This window comes from Triturus cristatus, chromosome 1_2 (assembly GCF_964204655.1).
Source record: "Triturus cristatus chromosome 1_2, aTriCri1.1, whole genome shotgun sequence".
Lineage (NCBI taxonomy): Eukaryota > Metazoa > Chordata > Amphibia > Caudata > Salamandridae > Triturus > Triturus cristatus.
In genome coordinates this window covers 923937674-923959163 of record NC_140580.1, presented here as the reverse complement: position 1 = coordinate 923959163, position 21490 = coordinate 923937674, and the positions used below count along the sequence as shown (strand labels likewise).

The 21490-nt window shown below is 45.7% G+C and overlaps 1 protein-coding gene across 3 annotated transcripts in view; it reads right to left on the bottom strand.

Moving 5' to 3' along the window:
• The window catches only part of UBE4B (ubiquitination factor E4B), a 918898-nt gene that overhangs the window by 301072 nt on the left and 596336 nt on the right, over positions 1 to 21490 (bottom strand). For all 3 annotated transcript variants that reach the window (XM_085609806.1, XM_085609805.1, XM_085609804.1), the window contains one exon: positions 5425 to 5559. In XM_085609806.1, the coding sequence (XP_085465932.1) occupies positions 5425 to 5559 (135 nt within the window). The remainder of the gene's footprint in view (positions 1 to 5424; positions 5560 to 21490) is intronic.

Here is a 21490-nt window from a genome sequence, read left to right as displayed (position 1 = left end):
TACAAGCTTCTTTGAGACAGATATCTTCATGGAATGGATGGAGGAATATTTATCTTCATCTTCCTCAGTAGGAAATGGAAGCTTTACTTTTTATGAGGTACCTTCCTCCTCATGACGAGACCTCTTTCATGTCTTTTTCTTGGAAACTTCATGAGATTCAAGAGATGTCTCTCTCCTTTTAGGTGTTTCCTTTGAAGCCAGTGAGGTAGAGCTCTCCTCATCCTCAGAAAGAACATCAGACTTTGACTTAAGTTTTTGTAGCCAAATCAATAATCTACCCTCCCTGTCCTTGAGGGTTTTTGTAGAGAAGGTTCTACAGATTTTGCAGCCTTTTACTTTGTGTTGAGGGTAAATGCAGTAGATGCAGCTCTTATGTGGATCCTCAGCATGCAGCCTCTTTTTCCCCACATGATCCACACGACCTGAAGAGATCTTTCTTTGAAGATTCAGACATATTTGATGAGTACTGCTAGAAAACTGGAAAAACCTGAGAAAAATGAGCAGAGCTCAGCGAGACTAAAACACGACATGCAGTAGAAAATCTGAGGAACCTAGCCTCTCTTGGGATTGTTTTAGAGTGTGCCATCGCCTGTTGGTTGGATTTGGCTCTTTTTACAAAAGAAGGTGGATAGGCTATTGCACTGACGCACAAGTTACTTGTGTAACGATATATCTGTAAGAGACATTAGTTATTGATAGATTCTTTACCTTAGAATACCCGGTAGGCGTTGTCGTACGGCTCAGCGTACGTCGTTGGCTGAGATGTCGTCGCTGGAGCTACTTAGACACGCCCACGCGCGCTGACGTCAGTTCTGTACATGACTTTCTGCGCCAGGAATGCAGAGCCATGCAAGATACTTACCACTGGTGCATTGAAACTAGGGCCCTGAAAGGGAGACCTTAACTCTAGAAATCAGTTCGCAGAACGGGGAGGATGGGTGGGGAGGTAAGGAATTTATCACCAACTAATGTCTCTTACAGATATATCGTTACACAAGTAAGTAACTTGTGCATCTGAAAGAGACACGTTAGTGATAGATTCCTTACCTTAGAGTAGATACCTCAGCAATACCAAACCCGGTGGTGGGTCTGCAAACCATGATCTCACCAGAAAGTCACAGAAAAGAACGGCCACAGAAGCAGTCTCTCCGGACTTGACTGTCAAGGCAATAATGCTTAGTAAAAGTGTACAGCGAGGCCCACGTGGCTGCCTGACAGATGTCTTGCAGGGGAACACCACGTCCCAATGCAGTAGTAGCTGCTGTCGCCCTGGTAGAATGGGCACGCAACCCCGCCGGGGGTTCCTTTTTAGCCAGAGAATAACAGGCTTTGATGTACAAGACGACCCAGTGGGAGATAGTCCTCTAGTATACAGCCCGGCCTTTCTTGGCGCCTACGTAGCCAACAAAGAGCTGGTCATCCACCAGGAACTGTTGTGTGCGATTGAAATAAAATGAAAGCGCACGTCTTGGGTACAGACGGTGGAGCCTCTCTTCCTCTCTGGAAGGGTGCGGAGGCGGAAAGAAAGTGGGCAAAGTGATAGTTTGACCAATGTGGAAGGCAGTGACAACCTTTGGCAAGAAGGAAGGACAAGAGCGAAGCACAACCTTGTCCGGATGAAATGACGGAAAAGGAGGCTGATGGCAACCAGGAAAGCAGTCTTCAAAGTTAATAAACGAAGAGGACAGTTGTGAAGCGGCTCAAAAGGAGCGCACATTAGAAAAGAACCAGATTTAAGTCCCACTGCGGCATCACAAACGGAATAGGAGGGAAAAGGTGAGTAATGTCTTTGAAAAATCTATTAACAGGGGCCTTGAAAAGAGAGGGCTGATCAGGAAGCCTGAGAAAATCTGTAATTGCAGAAAGGTAGCCCTTAATAGTGACCAGAGCAGAGCTCTGCTGGGCCAGAGAAAGAAGGAACAAAAGAACCTCTGAAAGAGGGACAGAAAGGGGATCCACAGCCTTTGCTGTGCACCATGCCACAAATTTGTTCCACCTGCAGGGGTATACCGATTTAGTGGAGGGATGCCTGGCTGCCAGAATGACATCACAGACTTCAGGAGGTAAGTCAAACGGAATCAACTGTCGCCGCTCAATCTCAACGCATGTAGGTGGAGTCTGGACAGGTTCGGGTGGAGGACCGTCTCCTGTTGCTGTGACAGAAAATCCTCCCGAAGAGGCACCACCCTCCCCTTGACAGGGGGGGAAGGAATGCCTTCAGTGCAAGAAGGATCGCCCGAAGCTCCAGAAGGTTGATATGGAGCCAGGACTCCGCCGGAGTCGCTGTTCGGGAGGATAAACCCGAAACTGCGCTGTGTCCAAAACCGCTCCGATGAAGAGGAGCTTCTGAGAGGGAATGAGGTGAGACTTCGGCACGTTGATGGAGAACCCCAGCAAATACAGGAGGTCGGCCGTAGTCTGGAGGTGGGAGAGGACTGTTTGGGGCGAGCCCGCCTTCAACAACCAGCCATCGAGATAGGGGAAGACTGAAACCCCTGATCTGCGCAATGAGCTGCGACCACCCCCATCACTTTGGTGAACACCCAAGGGGCGCTGGTAAGGCCAAAGGGGAGCACGGTGAACTGAAAATGCTCCTGCCCTACCAAGAATCGCAGGTAACGTTGGAGGTCCGGCAGGACGGGAATATGAAAATACGCGTCCTGCAGGTCCAACGCTACCACCCAGTCTTGCCGGTCGAGGGCAGACAAGACCTGAGCAAGTGTGAGCATCTTGAACTTCTCCTTCCGGAGGAAGCGATTGACGTTCCGAAGGTCTAAGATGGGATGCAGGCCTTTGTCCTTCTTTGAAACCAAGAAGTAGTGGGAGTAACAACCACGACCTACTTCTGGCATCGGAACGCGCTCGATGGCCCCCTTGGCCAAGAGGGTAGTAACTTCCTGCTGGAGAAGTGCCAAGTGATCCCCTGACATGCAATGATCCTGTGACAGCATCGCTGGGGGAGTTGTCTCGAAGGGGAGGGAGTAACTGGTGTCTGGTGGGCCTGAAACACCGGACTACGAAGGTTTGGAGGCAGGGGAGGCAGGGGCAGCAGGGGGGTGGTGGACTGACCAGCACGCTGGCCCAGTGACCGGCCTCTGCGGGTCCCACGTCCGCGTCTGCACCGAGACTGTTGCTGCGCAGGCCTGTGGCTCTGAAACGAACGTGCTTGGGCGCCCCTTCCTTAACCACGAAAGGAGCGAAAAGCAGAAGGAGTGCGTGTGGCTGAAAGGCCTAAAGACTTGGCAGTAGCCCGCGAGTCCTTAAAACGCTCCAATACGCAATCCGCATTATCGCCAAACAGGCGAGTGCCATCAAAGGGCATGTCCATCAATGTGTTCTGGACATCCCCAGAAAAGCCAGTCATTCTAAGCCAGGAGTGGCGGCGTAGCGCCCCCGTCATGGAAATCGCTCTGCCCAGCGAGTGGAACATAAGGAGTTGGGTGAAGAAAGGGAAAGAAATTCCCAAACGGCGTCGGAATAGGCATCGGTCGACACCCTTCTGGCACTGTCTCCACGTCGGGGCTGAGGCCAGTGACTGCGTTGGTCGACGCCGGTGGCGGTGCCGTCGATGGAGGTCGTACTGGGCCAACCGACATGGATGGGGATCCATGGGGGTCTCTCGGCGTCGAGACTGAAAGTCGTTGACAACGTCTGGGCCGGCGACGTCAAAGAACAAGGACCCCCAGTCGGGCCCTAGGCGCACCGGCGTGGCCGGACGGTCCGAAGACACGTTTCATGGCTGACAGGAACTCCTGCAGCTGGGCCGGAGTTGCAGATGGACCCGGAAAGGGCGGGTAGGTCATCGGCAACTGCGGCTAGGGGAAGGCGAAGAGCGACGGCGCTTCTTCGACTTCTTGTGCTTCGCATTACCTGACTCTGAGTACGAAGACTTCAAATGGTGGTGATGGCTCCGCGGCCGGTCCCTCGACCTCCCATAGGACCGGGACCTGGAATGGCCCGGAGCAGACTCCCGGGCCAATAGCCACTTTCGGGACCGCTCCCGCAAAGTTTTCGGAGCCATGGCCCGGCAGTGGAAGCACGACTCGGAGTCGTGGTCACACCCCAGCCAGCAGAGACACTCACGGTGCGGATCCGTCACCGACATCGTGCGGGGACAGGCTGCGCAAGACTTGAAAACAGGCATCCTTATGCACCTGGAGTGTAAGTATTCAAAAAACAGAGACAAAAGTCCCAAAAAATGACTGGGGGAACCGCTCTCTCCAGATCTGCACTTGCTGGCGCGGAAAAAACAGAACGGACGTCAGCGGGCATGAATGCGTCTAGGTAGCTCCATCTCGGCAACTACGACGCCAATAACGTACACGGAGCCGTACGACGCCGCCTACCAACACGCAGGGGTACTGCTGCCGAAAACTTTCCGGATCCAGCCTGACGCCCTGGGATATTCTAAGGTAAGGAATCTATCACTAACGTGTCTCTTTCAGATTTTTCATTGCATGGCAGCCTATGGTAATTTTATCTACTGCTTTTATATGTATACCGTGGGACTCCCACTACGACGACAAGGATGATTCAAGCATGTGAATCTATGAAAGATCCAATACTGGAGAATCTGCGACTAGATGTCCATCAGATTCTTCTTTTGTCTGCCACTGCTTGCAGTATCAACTGAACTCTGTAGAAACAGGACACAGGTCGCAAACCCTCAGAAACCTTCAAATGCTCAAGTTTGACAAAACCCTGTCCACTGCTCTTGCTTGCTTCGTTTCTATGTTTTACTTGCTTGGAGTTTTAAATGAGAGCTCCTAAGTGTATTTAAGTTAAGTACTTATTTCGGTTTAATGTATTTTTCATTCTATCTGGGCTAATGTTATTGATCACTCCACCCAGCAGCAGCTGGATCACCTTTCCGCTTGTCTTTTGAGTTGCAGATATAGCTGCATGGACAGAGTGTTTTATATTCAACTGCCAATTTTGATTCATGATCTGTCATTTAGAGTAAATGAGAGGGCTCACCTAAGTGATTCATATTGCACTACTTTAGAAAACGTTTGACTGTCCTCAACCTCACCTCGTTTCCACTCTACATTCAGTCTGTGCATGTGTATCTATATTTCCTTCTAGTGGTACCAGGTTCCTAGTCGTGTACAAGACTAAACACAGCCCAATTAACCTTATATTATTACCCTGTTTATGACAGCATGGTGCTTTATTAGCTGCACAGCTGCAACTAATTTACAACAGTGCCACCCCATGGTGCGCAGTGTTCATAGGCATCACCTTCCTTGTAGGCACTTTTGTGAGGTACAATAAAAGAGCAAGTCTATAATTATAAATACTTATAGCATGGGAAATGGATTCTTTAAATAATTCTTGCATTGCATGGAATTACGAATCAAAATTACAAAATTTGTAATTACAGCAGGTGGTAAGGAAATTTCATGAGGGTTATCAGGTACTTACTGGTCGAAGAAACGGTTTTTGAACCTGCTTGGTGAGAATGTGAAACATGTCAACTGTCTCTGTGGCCAGGGCAAGATAGGATCGTGATACACGCTCATCTTGGGCAAGCTGAGCCTGACGGGCCTGCTGCTGATCCTGAAATAATACATTTTTAAAAAGACAATATAATCAATATGAACTTAACAAGAAGTACATTCTGTCATTTACAGAGGGATATCATTCCTGTGGCTCCCATCTGCGGACTCAGGACATAGTTGATAAATGGGCATTTTATCACAAGGGACAAAGTAATTTAAAGTGTTGCTAAGTTCCATTGCTAGTTCTCCATCACAGAAATGTTCTTTGAATTCATACACATTAAGATATCTTCCCTTACATACAGGAACCTGAAACCTATTTCAATAAATATTTGGATTTTCTAAATCTGAAAGTTATTCCATAGACAAAACATCTGTAGGAATTCATTCTGTATACCTATACTGTATTAAAAGTCAAATTAACATTTTTAACATTATGAAATGCACATTTGTTCCAAGTTCACTTTAAATATCCCCTACAAATTAAAAAAAACACACAAATTGCAACCTGTGTATATGAGTCCATTGGTGGTCTGACAGTGTTTTCAATGGGTTTCTCCTGATCACGTTATACAATGCTCCTTGGTGGTTTAACAATGACTTTCAATGGGCTGAAATTCTGACGCATTGGGTACACTTTATACAGCACACCTTGGTGGCTTCAAGTAAAATCTATTCACAGGTGAGTAAACCATTCAATCAATCTTGTCACCGTTTTCACGACTGGATAGTAATGAACGTATTATAATCATGTTTAAGACATCTGACTAGCATTCTATTGAAAGGATGTGGGTTTGTTTATAATATTGTCATGGCCATTCAACACGAGAACTGATTGCAGCACATCAATTAGTGTATATTTTGTATCCAAGCACAATTTGAGCAAGTTACATTGCACAATCTATATGCTATTTTTTGATAGGCTTCCACTGTGTGAGAGAATATGATGGCTGCAGAGATTTTATGTTATTTAGAGCACTAGGATGTGCCACATATGTATTTGGTATCCACGCAGGAGATGCAGTTATCAGTTTCCATCACCTTTAAAATGCATTATTTACTGTAGAAAATGTATTCAGTAAATATTGGTTTGTCTAGTCCATTCAGGTTTAGATTGTGTTTTATACTACCAGCACAAAAGTCAACCCAGAATATATTATAGATAAAATTGCATACTCCTATCTGAACTGCATGAACGCAATGCTCAAATGTTTCCCTCTTGCAGACACTCATCAACCTAGTCCCCCATGGCTTACAGTGTGAGCCTGTCTTTTCCTGTATGCAGGTATGCATATGGTATTTCTATTGAGTAAACCTAGCCAAAAGACAGCAGAGAGCTCTATATGGTTGTAGGAAATTCGCCTTTTCTGTGTGGTCACCTAACATTTTTCACCTTTAGCTTGAACCTATATTTTTGCTGGTTTTAGAACTCTGTGCACCTTAACCCTGCTAACTAGTAGTTAAGTGCCAGTGCACCCCTTTTAAACTTGGTTGAACTGGCATACTCCTATTTGGCACAATTAACCTGCCTATAAGCCCCTACTATACAGTGCAGAGTATGCCCAGGGCCTGGAGGTTAAATAACACTAGTGGACTGCAGCACCTATTGTACCATCCACTACAATGGCAGGGCAAACATTGCTTCAATTCTACCATTGCATCTCGACTGCAGCAGAGTGAAAAATTTAATTTGACCAGTCAAAATAAACCCTTTAAATCTTATGGTATTTAAAAGTAGGAAAAGTAGAAATTTAATGTGAACATGCCCCTAGAGTGACTAGCATCCAAAAGCTTTTTTCACTGTGGTAGGCAAGTGATCCTATGGGACTCATTTAAATAAGTTATTAGAGGGCAGATCATCAAGCGTATGGCAAAATAGAATTGTACAATTAAAGATCGTTTACTTTCTGTGGGAGTGGAAATAAAACAGAACATGTTCAGTGGTTACCAGAAACTACCTACACCACTGTAGAATACAGGGGGTGGTAGTGGCACTGTAGAGCTAGCTGGTCTAATGGCTGACATATCCTGTGGGGGTGTCCGGAAGCAGTAGACACACCAAGTTTAGGTCATCCAAAACGCGCAGGTCCTGGGGGACTCCTAGGAACTACAGGACAGGTCCCTTCCATGGGGTGGGGCCACTCCCTATTATGCCACCCTCTGTTTGGCTGGGTCCCCCCCATCTGCAAGATGGCAGGGACTGAGAGTTGTGCTTCACCTCGCCTCCCCCACCTGAGGGGTGAGGTTGGCAAAGGTGGGCGCACCTCCCTTCCTCACTTGATTTTCCCGCTGATTCTCCCGCCCAAAGTGGGGGTCAGAACCGGTGGGGGCAAGTTGCTGAAAGCAGCAAATGGCTGGGGTAGCTCACAAAGGCGGCAAGCTTTTGAAGCTTCCCCTTCGTGGACCCAGCCCATCCTGGGGGGTGAAGGCTTGGCACCTCGTCCCAGGATGTGCATTGTTTCAGGACCACGAGAGCTGCAGGCTCTCGACCCAGAGGTCCAGAAACATGTTTGGTGGTGGCAGCTGGCGAGCAGCCACTCAGCCACGACACTAGACTTAGGTTGTTTTTCATGGGGCATCTCTAAGATGCCCACTGAGTGCATTTTTTATTACATTCCATACTGGCATCAGTGTGGGTTTAATGTGCTGAGAAGTTTGATAACAAACGTCCCAGTTTTCAGTAAAGCCATTATGATGCTGTGGAGGTTATAATGACAAACTCCCAGTACCATATACTCTTAATGGCATTACTGCACTTACTATGTCTAAGAATTGGCTTAGACACTGTAGGGGTACAGGGCTCATGCACCTGTACCCTCACAACTGGTATAGTGCACCCAATTAGAGGGGTAGCTGAACTATGCCAGGGCAGGGGGTTGTAGACATGGCACAAAGGGATGTGTCCGACGCTTCACTTTGTTTTGCACCTAAACACGCAGCCTGCAATGGCAGTGTGTGTGTGTATAAAGGTACAGGGCCCTTAACGGTGGCACAATAAGTGCTGCAGCCCTTGGAGGCCTTTCTGGGCCACAGTGCCCTTGGTATCCATGGTACCTCTTACAAAGGACTGAAATGTGTCCAGAGAGGTGCCAATTGGGGGTACAAGGTACAATTTTGGAAAAGAACATAGGCTCTGGGAACACGATTGGCAGGGACCCAAGGAACATCAAGTCAAAGTGAATCAGTAGTCTGGCAAAAAGTGTGTGTGTGGGGGGGGGGGGGGGGGGGGTTGCTCCAACAGAAACCCAGCTTCCTACACACCTCGCCTCAAGAATGCTCATTTTCAAACAGAATGAAGCCTGACAGAGGGCAATAGAAAAAGATCAACAGATTCTACCCATGACAAAATAATCCTGTCAAAAAAGCCATCCTCGCCATAACACGAAATGATCAAAAATATACTTTACAATGGATTAATGCATCTGGGGATCATCCGACTTATAGGCTTCAAAAGGTTGCAGTTTAGGGACAGTACCCATTTTCACTATCTTTATAAAGGTAAGGGAAGTAGTAGACTACTCCAGGTGACCCAGAGGACGTTGGAGTCATGGAAGAGTGCAGAGAGACAAATGAAGTGGGACCACAAATGCACCACGGAAACCCGACTGTGGGAGGGGAATAGGCTAAAGGAGATTGAAAAGTTGAGTGGCTTTAGGCACTGGGACCTAATAGGGATCTCTAAAATTGGTGACGTCCTAGAATATGGTGTGTTGGCTTCTATTTGCACGCTCCAAGCTAGATATCAATTACACGACACTCAGACATATGCATATCTTCGTCTGCAGCATGCTTGGGTGGCGGGGGGTTGGAAGACATTGATTGGGAGGCAGCCCTCATGCATCCACGCGAAGTAGCAATCAAGTTGAGGTTACGTCTCATCCAGTACAAAATACTACACCGCACCTATTTTGATAGAGCCAAATTGCACACAATAGGAAGAGCCGCAAGCCCGGAGTGTCTTCGATGTCACACTGAGCCTGGGATGTTTATACATACCCTCTGGGAGTGCACTGAGATACTGGCTTATTGGGGAGTGATTGTGGGGGAACTCAATCATATCTTGGAAGCCCAGATAGAATTGGAGCCACAATTTCTCCATTTGGGAATTCCAACAGAGGTAGACGTCCCAAAGCGCAAACTTGTTTTAGCTAACTTGGGGTTGGTAGTAACCAAACGAGATATCGCTAAATACTGGGGGGCTCCACAAACGCCTACTATTAACGAATGGCGGGCAAGTCTGGATTTATATATGGTTGCAGAACGGGTGACAAATAGGGCCCGGGGTTGTCCTAAAAAGTTCCGGAAAATATGGGCCCCATGGATTAAATATTATGCTCTGGAGGTGGCGGGTGATGAAAAGGGCGGGACTCCGTCGTCCGAGAGACCCGGGACAGAGCCTTAAACGATGTTATGTTTGTTCCAAGTCTGTGTAACCATGAGAAATGTACTACTGCCTTTGACCTTACTTTGCACCTAGTCCGCTCGCACTTATGTCTAGATTCAACCGCAATGGTCAATTTGTCATATGCTTACCCTACAGGGCCAATGTGGAATGCTATGCAATGTGTACTGTGTATTCATGCTTTGTTTTATGTTTTGTTTGGAAAACATAATAAAAGAATATATATATATATATATACACATACATATACACATACACACACACACACACACACACACACACACACACACACACACACACACACACTTTAGTTTTAGGAAAAAATTATTTAAAACTTAAGATAGAGGTTAAAAATATTAAATGATTTACTAAGCTAGATCACTTGGTATGCAAAAATTCAGATGATTTAGAACAATATATGAAGAGGCTAGTGTTTAAAAGCTTCACTGCACATGGCAGACACTTTAACTGACTGAGTGCTATGCATTCTGGGATCGTGATTCACTTGAATTCCTTGAAGGAGTAGCATTAATATTCATTTTAGTCCTTTGTAATAAATGAAGTTAAAAACAAGATACAAATCTTATTTTATTTATTAAAAACAAAATGTCACCTACAGGCCTGATTTCTTTTGGAGTTCCTTAGTAAGTCCCAAACTACTCTAAATGTGCTTCTTACTGGTCTTAGTATTCCATTTTTTCCAGTATTTTATTTTATTGAGGGAATTTTACACTTGTTGAGCGTAGGGCCTAAAACCTCTCTCTTGTGAAAATATTTTATTAGAGTGTTATTTCCAATATATTCGCAGTATGTTCCAAAGTCATGCTAAACAAAAGTATTAATTATACAATCAGTTTTATTTTCCTTTTTATCAGTATTACTGATATCTTAAGTAATACTTCACATAAGTATCCAAACATCATAGTTTTCTTAAATATATCTAATAAAGTTGCAAAAACATCAATTGGTACATATCTAAGTTTATTCAATTAATGTCTTATTGGTGAAATGGAATATTCTACTTACCAGTATGCATCTGTTCTTGGCATATAGAGCTGCAGAGCCACACACTTAGGATAAGATCGCCATCTGGTGTTGGGCTCGGATGATTGCAGGTTGTTGTCGTCTTCGGAAGAAGCCTTTTGGTCACGAGATAGGTGACTCCTCCTCTGGACAACAGTGCGCATGGGCATCCACTCCAGCCTCAGATTGTTTTTCGCCATGATGGGAAATGATGGAGTGTATAAGAATAAAGAGAAAGGATGTCCATGTGTAATGTCTAATTAAGACAATGCTGGAACAGATACAGGTCCCGGGGAGGTGGGTGGGCGTGTGTGGCTCTGCAGCTCTACATGCCAAGAACAGATGCATACTGGTAAGTAGCATATTCCGTTCGAGGCATATGAGCTGCAGATCACACACTTAGGATAGACTATATAGCAGTGTCTCCCCTAGCGGTGGTCACTTGTATCTGTTGCAGCAGTTTGGAATAGAGTTTTTAGGACAGCTTGGCCTACGGAAGCTTGTTGTTTGGATTGCACATCAACACAGTAATGTTTAGTGAAGGTGTGTGTGTTAGACCATGTGGCTGCTTTGCAAATATCTTCTACGGGAATGTTCCCTAAGAATGCCATGGAAGCCCCTATTTTACGTGTGGAGTGCGCTCTAGGGGGAACTGTAAGAGTGCGTTTCGCTTTTTGGTAACATATTCGGATACATTTAACTATCCATCTGGCTATACCTGACTTTGAAATGGGGTTGCCTTTATGTGGTGGAGAGAAAGCAACAAACAGTTGTTTGGTTTTGCGAAAAGGTTTGGTTCTGTCGATGTAATAAAGCAAGGCTCTTTTAACATCTAAGGTATGAAGGGCTCTCTCAGCTACTGAGTCTGGATTAGGGAAGAAGACTGGCAGCTCGACTGATAAAGCCACTTTCCATGTAAGGAATTGCAGTTCGCATTTATGCATAGGTTCAAATGGAGGGCCCATGAGCCTTGTTAGAACAATATTTAGATTCCACACTGGAGAAGGTGGTAATCTGGGAGGAATAATTCTTTTGAGACCTTCCATGAAGGCTTTGATGGCGGTACCTTAAATAGTGACAAGTGTTGTTGATTTTGTAAGTAGGCTGCTAACGCTGCTAGGTGTAGACGTATGGAGGAATACGCTAAATTGCATCTTTGCAAGTGTAGTAAATAGCAAATAATGTTTTGAATGGAAGCATCCAGTGGACGTATATTATTGTTAGTGCAGTAAATGGCAAATCTTTTCCATTTTGCAGCATAACATGCCCTAGTAGTAGGTCTTCTAGCTTCTTTTATGATATTCATACAGTCTGGTGGGAGATTGAGGTAACCGAACTCTAAGATTTCAGGAGCCAGATCGCCAAGTTCAGTTGCTGTGGATCTGGGTGTCTGATTTCTCCATGGTTCTGGGTTAATAAGGCCGGGGAAAGGCGCAGTTTTTGATGTGGAACTAGCGAGAGTTCCAGAAGTGTCGTGAACCATGGTTGACGTGCCCAAGTGGGAGCTACTAGAATTAGTTTTAGAGAATGTTGTTTGAGCTTGCGTGCCACAAATGGAATGAGTGGGAGAGGCGGAAAAGCGTACGCAAATCTGCCTGACCAGTTCATCCATATTGCATTGCCCTTCGACTGTGGGTGTGGAAACCTGGCAGCGAAGGTTGGGCATTTTGCGTGTTCGTGTGTGGCGAACAGGTCTATGTCTGGTTGGAAGAATGGGAGTAGGACTTTGGGGTGTAATTCCCATTCGTGGATTTGTTGTGTCTGTCGACTTAGGAGATCGGCAATCTGGTTGTGAACCCCTGGAAGGTGTTCCGCTAGCAGGTAGATGTTTTGGGGAATTGCCCATCTCCAAATGTTCTGTGCGAGTTGGGACAGTTGGAGAGAATGTTTCCCCCCCTGTTTTTGTATGTAATACATGGTCGTCATGTTGTCTGTGCGGATGAGGACAGTTTGATTCCTTAGATGTACTTGAAAAAATTTCAGTGTTAGGAACACCGCTAGAAGTCCTAGGTGATTGATATGGAGCAGTTTTTGTTGAGTGGTCCATTAGCCCAGAGTGGTGTGTTGTAGGAGATGGGCTCCCCACCCTGTGAGAGATGCGTCGGTTGTCAGCACTACTTGTGGAAGAGGCTCTAAGAACGGTCGCCCTTTGGACAGGTTGATGGTGTTCCACCATTTCAGTGTGCGAAGTGAGCGACTGTCCACCAACACCAGATCGGTAAGTTGTCAGTGAGCCTGGTTCCACTGTTGTGCTAGACATTCTTGCAAGGGGTGCATTTGCAGTCGTGCGTGAGGCACAATGGAGATGCATGATGCCATCATGGCTAACAGTTGCATAAACACTCTTGCTGGAAGAGAGTGTTGAGTTTGAAATTTTAAGATGAGGTTTTGTATATTGGCTATCCTGGCTGTGCTGGGATAAGCTATGGCCTTGGAAGTATTTATGGTGGCTCCCAGATATTGATGTATGTGGGAGGGTTGCAGTTGAGATTTGGGATGGTTGATGGTAAATCCCAAGTTGTGTAAGGTTTGAATAGTGCGGTGAGTGTGGAGAACGCATTTGTCGAAAGTATTGGCTTTTATGAGCCAATCGTCGAGATACGGGAAGACATGGATTTGTTGTCTCCTGAGGTGCGCTGCCACTACTGCTAGGCATTTGGTGAATACCCTGGGTGCAGTTGTTACTCCGAATGGGAGGACCGCAAACTGATAGTGCTGTCCGTCTACCACAAATCTTAGGTACTTCTTATGAGCAGGATGCATGGGGTTGTGAAAGTATGCGTCCTTGAGGTCCAATGTGGCAAGGAAGTCGTCTTGTTGAAGTAGTGGGAGGACTTGTAGGAAGTTGATCATATGGAAGTGATCTGAGTGTATGTACTGATTTAGTAATCTGAGGTCGAGTATGGGTCTTAACGTCTCGTCCTTTTTGGGGATTAGGAAGTATAGAGAATATACTCCTGTACCCTGATGTTGGAGTGGAACTGGATCTATTGCGTGTTTTTGAAGCAAGGACCGAATTTCCTGTTTGAGGAGTGTAAGATGGTGTGGTGACATTGGACGGTGTTTGGGTGGTATGTGTGGGGGGGGTGTTTGTGAGTTCGAGGCAGTAACCAAACTGGATAATTTGTCTTACCCACTTGTCTGTTGTAATGGAATTCCAGACAGGTAGGAACTGTTGGAGTCTTCCCCCAACCGGAGTGGAATGGTCTGGGGGGAGTGGAGGCAAGTCACTGTTTAGTGGCTGGAGAGGTGCGGGTGTTGGTATTGCCCGACCTCGGCCCTTGGTGTTGTTCCCCTATATCCTCCTCTAAAATATCCTCTGTTAGGGGATGTTTGCACGGAGGTTTTGAAAGTGGAAGAGGTGTCTGTCCCAACATTTTTGGAGGCTCCCCTAAAGAAGGAGTGTCGAAAGGAGCCTCGTGGTTGTGGAGACTGTAATGCTCCCATTGATTTAGCAGTCTCGTTATCTTTTTTCATCTTCTCAAGTGCAGTATCTACTGCGGGCCCAAATAGTTGCTCTTGGTTGAATGGTTGAACAAGTATTGTTGTTTGTACTTCCGGCTTAAAGCCTGAAATACGTAGCCATGCATGGCGTCTAAGTAGAATGCTTGTGTTGACCGCCCTAGAAGCAGTGTCCGCGGCGTCTAGTGCACATTTGATTGATGCGTTAGATATGAGTTTCCCCTCTTGGATGAGGTCATTGGCCTGGGATTTGTACTGATCTGGTAGGTGTTGTAAAAGATCTTCCAGCTGATCATAATGAGCCCTATCATATCGGGCTAATCGGGCTTGTGTGTTCGCAATACGCCAATGGTTAGCAGCTTGTGCTGCAACTCTTTTGCCCGAGGCCTCTAATAGCTTGGACTCTTTGTCTGGGGGCGGTGTGTCTCCTGTTGTTTGGGAGTTAGCCCGCTTTCTTGCGTTTGAAACTACTAAAGAGTCTAGAGGGAGCTGTGCTTTAATGTAAGCGGGATCTTGTGGGGCAGGTCTATATTTTTTTTCAATTCGGGGGTTAATAACCCTAGCTCTGACAGGGTCTTTAAAAACCTCTGTGGCGTGTTTTATGACTCCCTTAACCATGGGCAAGATTTGAACTGATTTTTGAGACTGTTCGAATGAGTCTAGAAGAAAGTCTTCTTCGGGTGTATCTGAGTGCATGGTGACGCCATGGAAAAGTACCGCCCTGTTTATCAGCTGGCCAAACCCTAGGTGGTCATCTGGAGGGGAGGGTTTGGAGGGGTATGTAGTGGGATCAGGAATATCAGGTAAAGGGTAAGCCCAGTCATCTAAGGGTGCCGTATCCGGGAGTGTGAAAGGAGCATTAGGATCATTAAGGTCATCCGGATCACCCCCTCCCCCTAAGCCATCATCATCATCCTGTGGAGGTGGTGTATGTGAAGGAAATGGTAGAGGAGAAGGAGGTGGGGGCAGGGGGGTGGGGTGAGAGGTGATATAGGAGAGGAAGGACGAATGGGTTAGGTGGCAGAGTCCTTCTTTATGGGAGCTGGAGAAGGTGTGTCCAGCTTCCTTTTCTTGTATGGCACAGCGGTGACATGTCCAGTTTATGGATTGATATAAATCCTTTTTTGCGTGGGATCAGGGCGAAAAAGTTCTTCATTGTCCGAAAGTGGCTTTGGTGCCGATTTTTTCGGTTCAGATCTATGTTTTGGATGATCGGTAGAGTCTTTTAGGACTTTAGACAGTTGTTTCAGTACCGATGATGGTTTCCGTGCCAATGATGATTTCGGTGCCGAAGAACTTTTTGTCGCCGGCGGGGATTTCGGTGCCGAACAACGCTGCGGTGCCGGTGGAGATTTCGGTCTCGATGGTTTCGGAGCCTGCTTCGGTGGCGAGAGGTTTTGAGTCTTCGGTGCCGAAGGTATTGTGGGCGCTATAACATGTGGTTTGCTCGAGCCCGAGCCACCTGTAGGCTTATATTTCTTCGGAGCCGAGCCCGAGGGCGGGGATTCTGAAGACGATTTTCGGTCGCGACTGGGGCCAGCTGGCGGAGTCTTGACCAATGCCTTTTTGGGGAGGTTGGGGTAGGGGCACTGGTACTCACTCGTTGCCCCGGAGTGATGAGGTCATCGGAATCGTCCGCTTCGGATATGATTTGGAGGTCTTCGGAATCTTCTTCCGGGGCATCCTGGGCAAAGATGTCCTCTGATTCTGGAGCTGGTCTGGCCATGATATGGCGTCGAGCTCTTCGGTCCCGGATGGTTTTCTTGGATTGGAATGCGGCGCAGGCTGGGCAGCTGGATTCGTTATGTTCCGGCGAGAGGCACAGGTTGCAGACCTCGTGGTGGTCACTGTGGGGGAACTTTGCTCCACATTGGGGGCATTTTTTAAAAGGTGTCCTTTCCATGAGCCGTATCCGGAACCGGTCCGATTGAATTTCGACGTCGAGTTGTAGAGGTTTTTCGCAGAAGTTTTCAGCCGGAGTGGAAAAGTTCATCCGAACCCAATGGCGGAAAAAAACAATCTGAGGATGGAGTGGATGCCCATGCGCACTGCTGTCCAGAGGAGGAGTCACCTATCTCGTGACCAAAAGGCTTCTTCCAAAGACAACAACAACCTGCAATCATCCGAGCCCAACACCAGATGGCGATCTTATCCTAAGTGTGTGATCTGCAGCTCATATGCCTCGAACATCTTTGTTCCGCACGACTTGGGAACATACTGAGAATATATTGGGAATAACCCACTTTATTTCACACACCTTGTTTAATTATGGACTTTGTAAAATAAACTGAATATCATACAAGTGTTCCATAATGGTGAACCAGGTATATATGAGAACTGAACAGATTTTGGCAGCTCGGAAACCCTGTGCTGCAATACTAAATCTAGTCATTATGTTTACGAAGCAAAACTGTAGCCCACCTCTAACGACCACCCACCATTTAATCGAACATTAGAATCATTTACACATAATCGAGAGACAACCAAAACAAGTGTTAAAAAATAGGGCCTGATTAGGATAGCAGTCAGACGAGTGCCCAACCACCTTCCTGTCCGGATCACGACGGGCTGATAGGGAGTTGGTGGTCCAGCCATGCATATTAGGAACCGATCGCAGTGGAGGCAGTCGGAAACATGCCTCTTAGCAATAAGCATTGCGCTACGGGCTGAAAAAGGGCTGCAGCACAAGCCTCACTGCTAAGAGGCATGTTCGTGAACATCCCTGCAGCGTGTGGCAGGCACCATGTGGTGCCTGCCACACGGTGCACAGATGTTTAGGGGGGTACCTAACCCGGGCCAGGGGGCGAGGGGATCCCACAAGGGGCCCCCAAAGTCGTTTTCCGCCAGCCCTTTCATGGCGGGTTAACCGCCATGAAAAGCCGGCAGAAAGGGACATTGTAATCCCTACGGTTGTGTCTGAACAGCCACCGCCACTATTGCAGGGATTACAGTGCCTCCAACAGTGCGACGGGCTCCGATACGTGGCGGTTGGTCTCTCTGCCTGACCACCATCCGTATGCGGTAGATGGACCTGCAGGGTTTGATGGCAGTGGGACTGCCACCGACGGCGGCGGTCCCACTGCCATCGTAATGAGGCCCATAGATGCAATACGAGCCAATATAAACAATTCAAATCAATCTTTTTTTTGCGTGTACTCTTTTTATTCGTGCTTTTCTTCACAAGTGAGCAGAAACAGGCTGCCAACGCGTTTCACCAGTACAAGGCTTCTTCAGGCCTGCAAACATGCCAAGAATACCAATATAAATACATATAACAATTGTGTATCAAAACTAACGCCATTCCAAACCACTCTAAATGTTTCTTATAAAGGCAGAGAATCTAAAACCATTAGGACAACCCAAAATACTTTTTCAAAACATGTAATTATACAAGAGAAATACATTCACAAACAAAAAATTAAATTTTGTTTTAGACTACAGACTTGTGTACAAACATTATGCCAAAACCCCGCAAACGAGGAGGAAGATCAATCATATACAAAATTTACATCTGAGCCCTGGTCAACACTTCCACGAACATGACACAAGCTATAAATATGAAACCCCCCAGAGAATGTGTGTAAACAATAATAAACAGACAAACTTAATATAAAAAAGACAAAGAGTGCACTTATTAAGATAGTAATATATAATTGAAACCATAACTCCAAAAGTGCACAGTGCATCATGAAAATCCCAAGAAATAAAACGCAATCCAAATACGGATGTGCAGAAGGCCATAGGCCAGAATGTCCAAAAGTGTGTAGTATCGCATTCTTACACAAGAAGAGTATATTGCAATGGTCACCAATTTTAGTCTACAGCGTCACAGAGAACAATCCACTTATCCAAAATTATCTATACTATAAGGTGAAAACACATTAAACAAAATGTGTTATTCAGCCATATATGACCTAATCTCATACCAAAAACCAAAGAAGGAGGGGGAAAGTAGTAGAGTAAGGAGATAAAAAGCACCCCCAGTGCATAAAAGAACAGAATAATACATCGCAGCTTGGAAATGTTCCCACAAATGGACTGGCAGGAGATCCAAATGAAGCCATATATAGTACCTGATGGTAAAGATGTGTAGTTCATGTAGCCAATCTCATTTCAAATCTTCAAAGCAGGAATCCAACAAAATCGTATATTAACTAGAGCGGAGTAAAACACGAGGCAGTATGTCAAATGGGTGAGTGCACAGACACATGGCCAAAAGTACTCGCACCATAAGAAACCTTTGGGCAGTGAGGCACTTCAAAACATACCATTTGCACCAAAACCAAAAATTTCCCCAATGGACTAATGCTTATGATCCACAATTAACACCTGTGTGCGATGACATCTCTCGTCTGTGTATTTAAATAGGGTCATGTTACACCGCCACAATATGATAAATCCGATAGGCATGTACATGCAGACACAAACAAGCGTATAGTAGTCGTACTATACATGCCCTTTTGTGGGCAAAATAGTAAATACGATAGGCTTGTGCATGCAGACGCATAAACAAGCGTATTATACTTGCACCATACTTGCCCTTGTGAGGTAAAACACTTCGGAACACAACATAAAAAACGCCCGTAAAGGGCAAGTATCTGCCGTCTATAATTACCAAATGTAGGCGATATCCTCACTCACCCATGTTCCCAAATACGGTTGTGTAATTCACAAAGCAGGAATTGCTTTGGGCATTTAGCAATAGAGTATCTAAGCTAGATCAGAAAATGACAGAAAATAGCCAAACACCTGGAACTGCATGGATGCTCCGTTCCAGCATGTTGACAAGTCAATTCATGCAGCTAAATAACAACAAAACATCTCAATCCGATATTTTAAAAAGCAGAATAAGGCTTTGCACCATACATATGCATATAAATGACCATAAGGAAACTCACCACGGACAGGGAAACAATATCACACTGATCTCAAAGATTTTATACGCAACTGTTGCGTAACATAATAAGTGCAATCTTTCTGCCTTTTTGACTGTCTACTATTGTTTACACAAGTGTGTGTATATACCTATCTATCTCCATGAACTACTACATGCAGTTCTTCCGACTTCGTTCACCAGGCGGCGTTGTGCGGGCTGAACGGGTGCAGGACCCATGTACAAATGTCAAAAGATCGCACTGCTGCACAAGAAAGAGCCCACACTCCAGGAATCTTGGAATTTTCATTTATTACATTGGATGACCTGTCCGGTCTTTGTCAAAGCAGCTATCCCATCACGAAAATGTTCTATTTTCTTTAAACAAAAAGTGACAAAAACATAATAAATATGAGCGATCAAAGACCAGGCCAGTGCCATATTCCTCCAGGTACAATATCATTATGCTCAAATGTTAATTGCATTGATTACAGAAAGAGCCATTTTTATGTCATGTGACATTATACAGTTATTGGATAGTGTTGCCAAGTGGCCTAAACCCAATCTTCTGACGTCCCTCAGGGCTAATCCCACAATATAGTTCCATAATCCATCAGTAATAATTGTGAAAAAATGAAATAAAAGTGTTAAAAGGAAATAGAAAACCTGGTAATTGGAAACCAAACAAATGGAATATGCTACTTACCAGTATGCATCTGTTCTTGGCATGTAGAGCTGCAGATCTATACACTGTGCATAGCTCGCCATCTGGTGTTGGGCCCGGATGTTTGCAGTTTGTTTTTCCTCTTGGAAAGTCTTTGGAAGTCACGAGGTTGGTGACTCCTCCTTTGGTTCGTATTGCGCATGGGCTTCGGCTCCATCCTCAGATTGTTTTTCGCCAGCAGGGAAAGATGGAGCGTAGTGATAACAGTAAAGAAACCCATGTGTGTTGTATCTAAATAAGATAAACTGGAACGGATACAGGTAGCCCGGGAGGCGGGTGGGCTTGTATAGATCTGCAGCTCTACATGCCAAGAACAGATGCATACTGGTAAGTAGCATATTTCGTTCGAGGCATATGAGCTGCAGATTATACACTGTGCATAGACTATATAGCAGTACCCAACCCTAGCGGCGACCACTGGCATTCGTTGAAGTTGTTTGGAACAGTGTTTTTAGTACAGCCTGGCCCACACTTGCTTGTTGCTTGGTTTGCACATCTACACAGTAATGTTTTGTGAAAGTGTGCGGTGTTGACCAAGTCGCTGCTTTGCAGATGTCATCTAGTGGTATGTTTCCTAGAAACGCCATAGAAGCCCCTATCTTCCTTGTAGAGTGGGCTTTAGGGGGAACAGATAGCGTCCGTTTTGCTTTGTGGTAGCAAATCTGTATGCATTTTACAATCCACCTAGCTATACCTGATTTTGAAATAGGGTTGCCTTTATGTGGTGGAGAGAAAGAAACAAATAGCTGTTTGGTTTTTCGGAAAGGTTGTGTACTTTGGATGTAGTAAAGTAAGGCCCTTTTAACATCCAGTGTGTGTAAAGCCCTTTCCGCAACGGTTTGAGGTTGTGAGAAAAAGACTGGTAATTCTACCGACTGGTTTAGATGGAAGGGAGAAATTACTTTGGGTAGAAAGTTTGGGTTGGTGCGGAGTACCACCTTGTTATGATGCATTTGAAGAAAAGGTTCCTGTATGGTGAGTGCTTCTATTTCACTAACCCTTCTAAGGGAAGTGATGGCCACTAGGAATGCTGTTTTCCATGTGAGAAATTGCAGCTCACATTTATGTAATGGTTCGAAAGGGGGTCCCATTAGCCTTGTGAGAACTATATTTAAAGTTCCAGACAGGTGAGGGTGGTACTCTGGGTGGAATTACTCTTTTGAGGCCTTCCATAAAGGCTTTAATGGCAGACACCCTGAAAAGTGATAGGTGCTGCCTGTTCTGTAAGTAAGCATCAATTGCTGCGAGGTGTAACCGAATGGATGTATATGCTAGGTTACACCTTTGGAGATGGAGCAAGTAACATATAATGTGCTGTATGGACACATTTAGAGGATCGATTGTGTTGTTGTGGCAGTAAACAACAAATCTTTTCCACTTTGCAGCATAGCATGCCCTAGTAGAAGGGCGTCTAGCTTCCCTGATAATATTCATGCAATCAGGGGGAAGGTTAAGGTATCCGAATTCTAGGTCCTCAGGAGCCAGATCGCAAGGTTGAGCTGAGC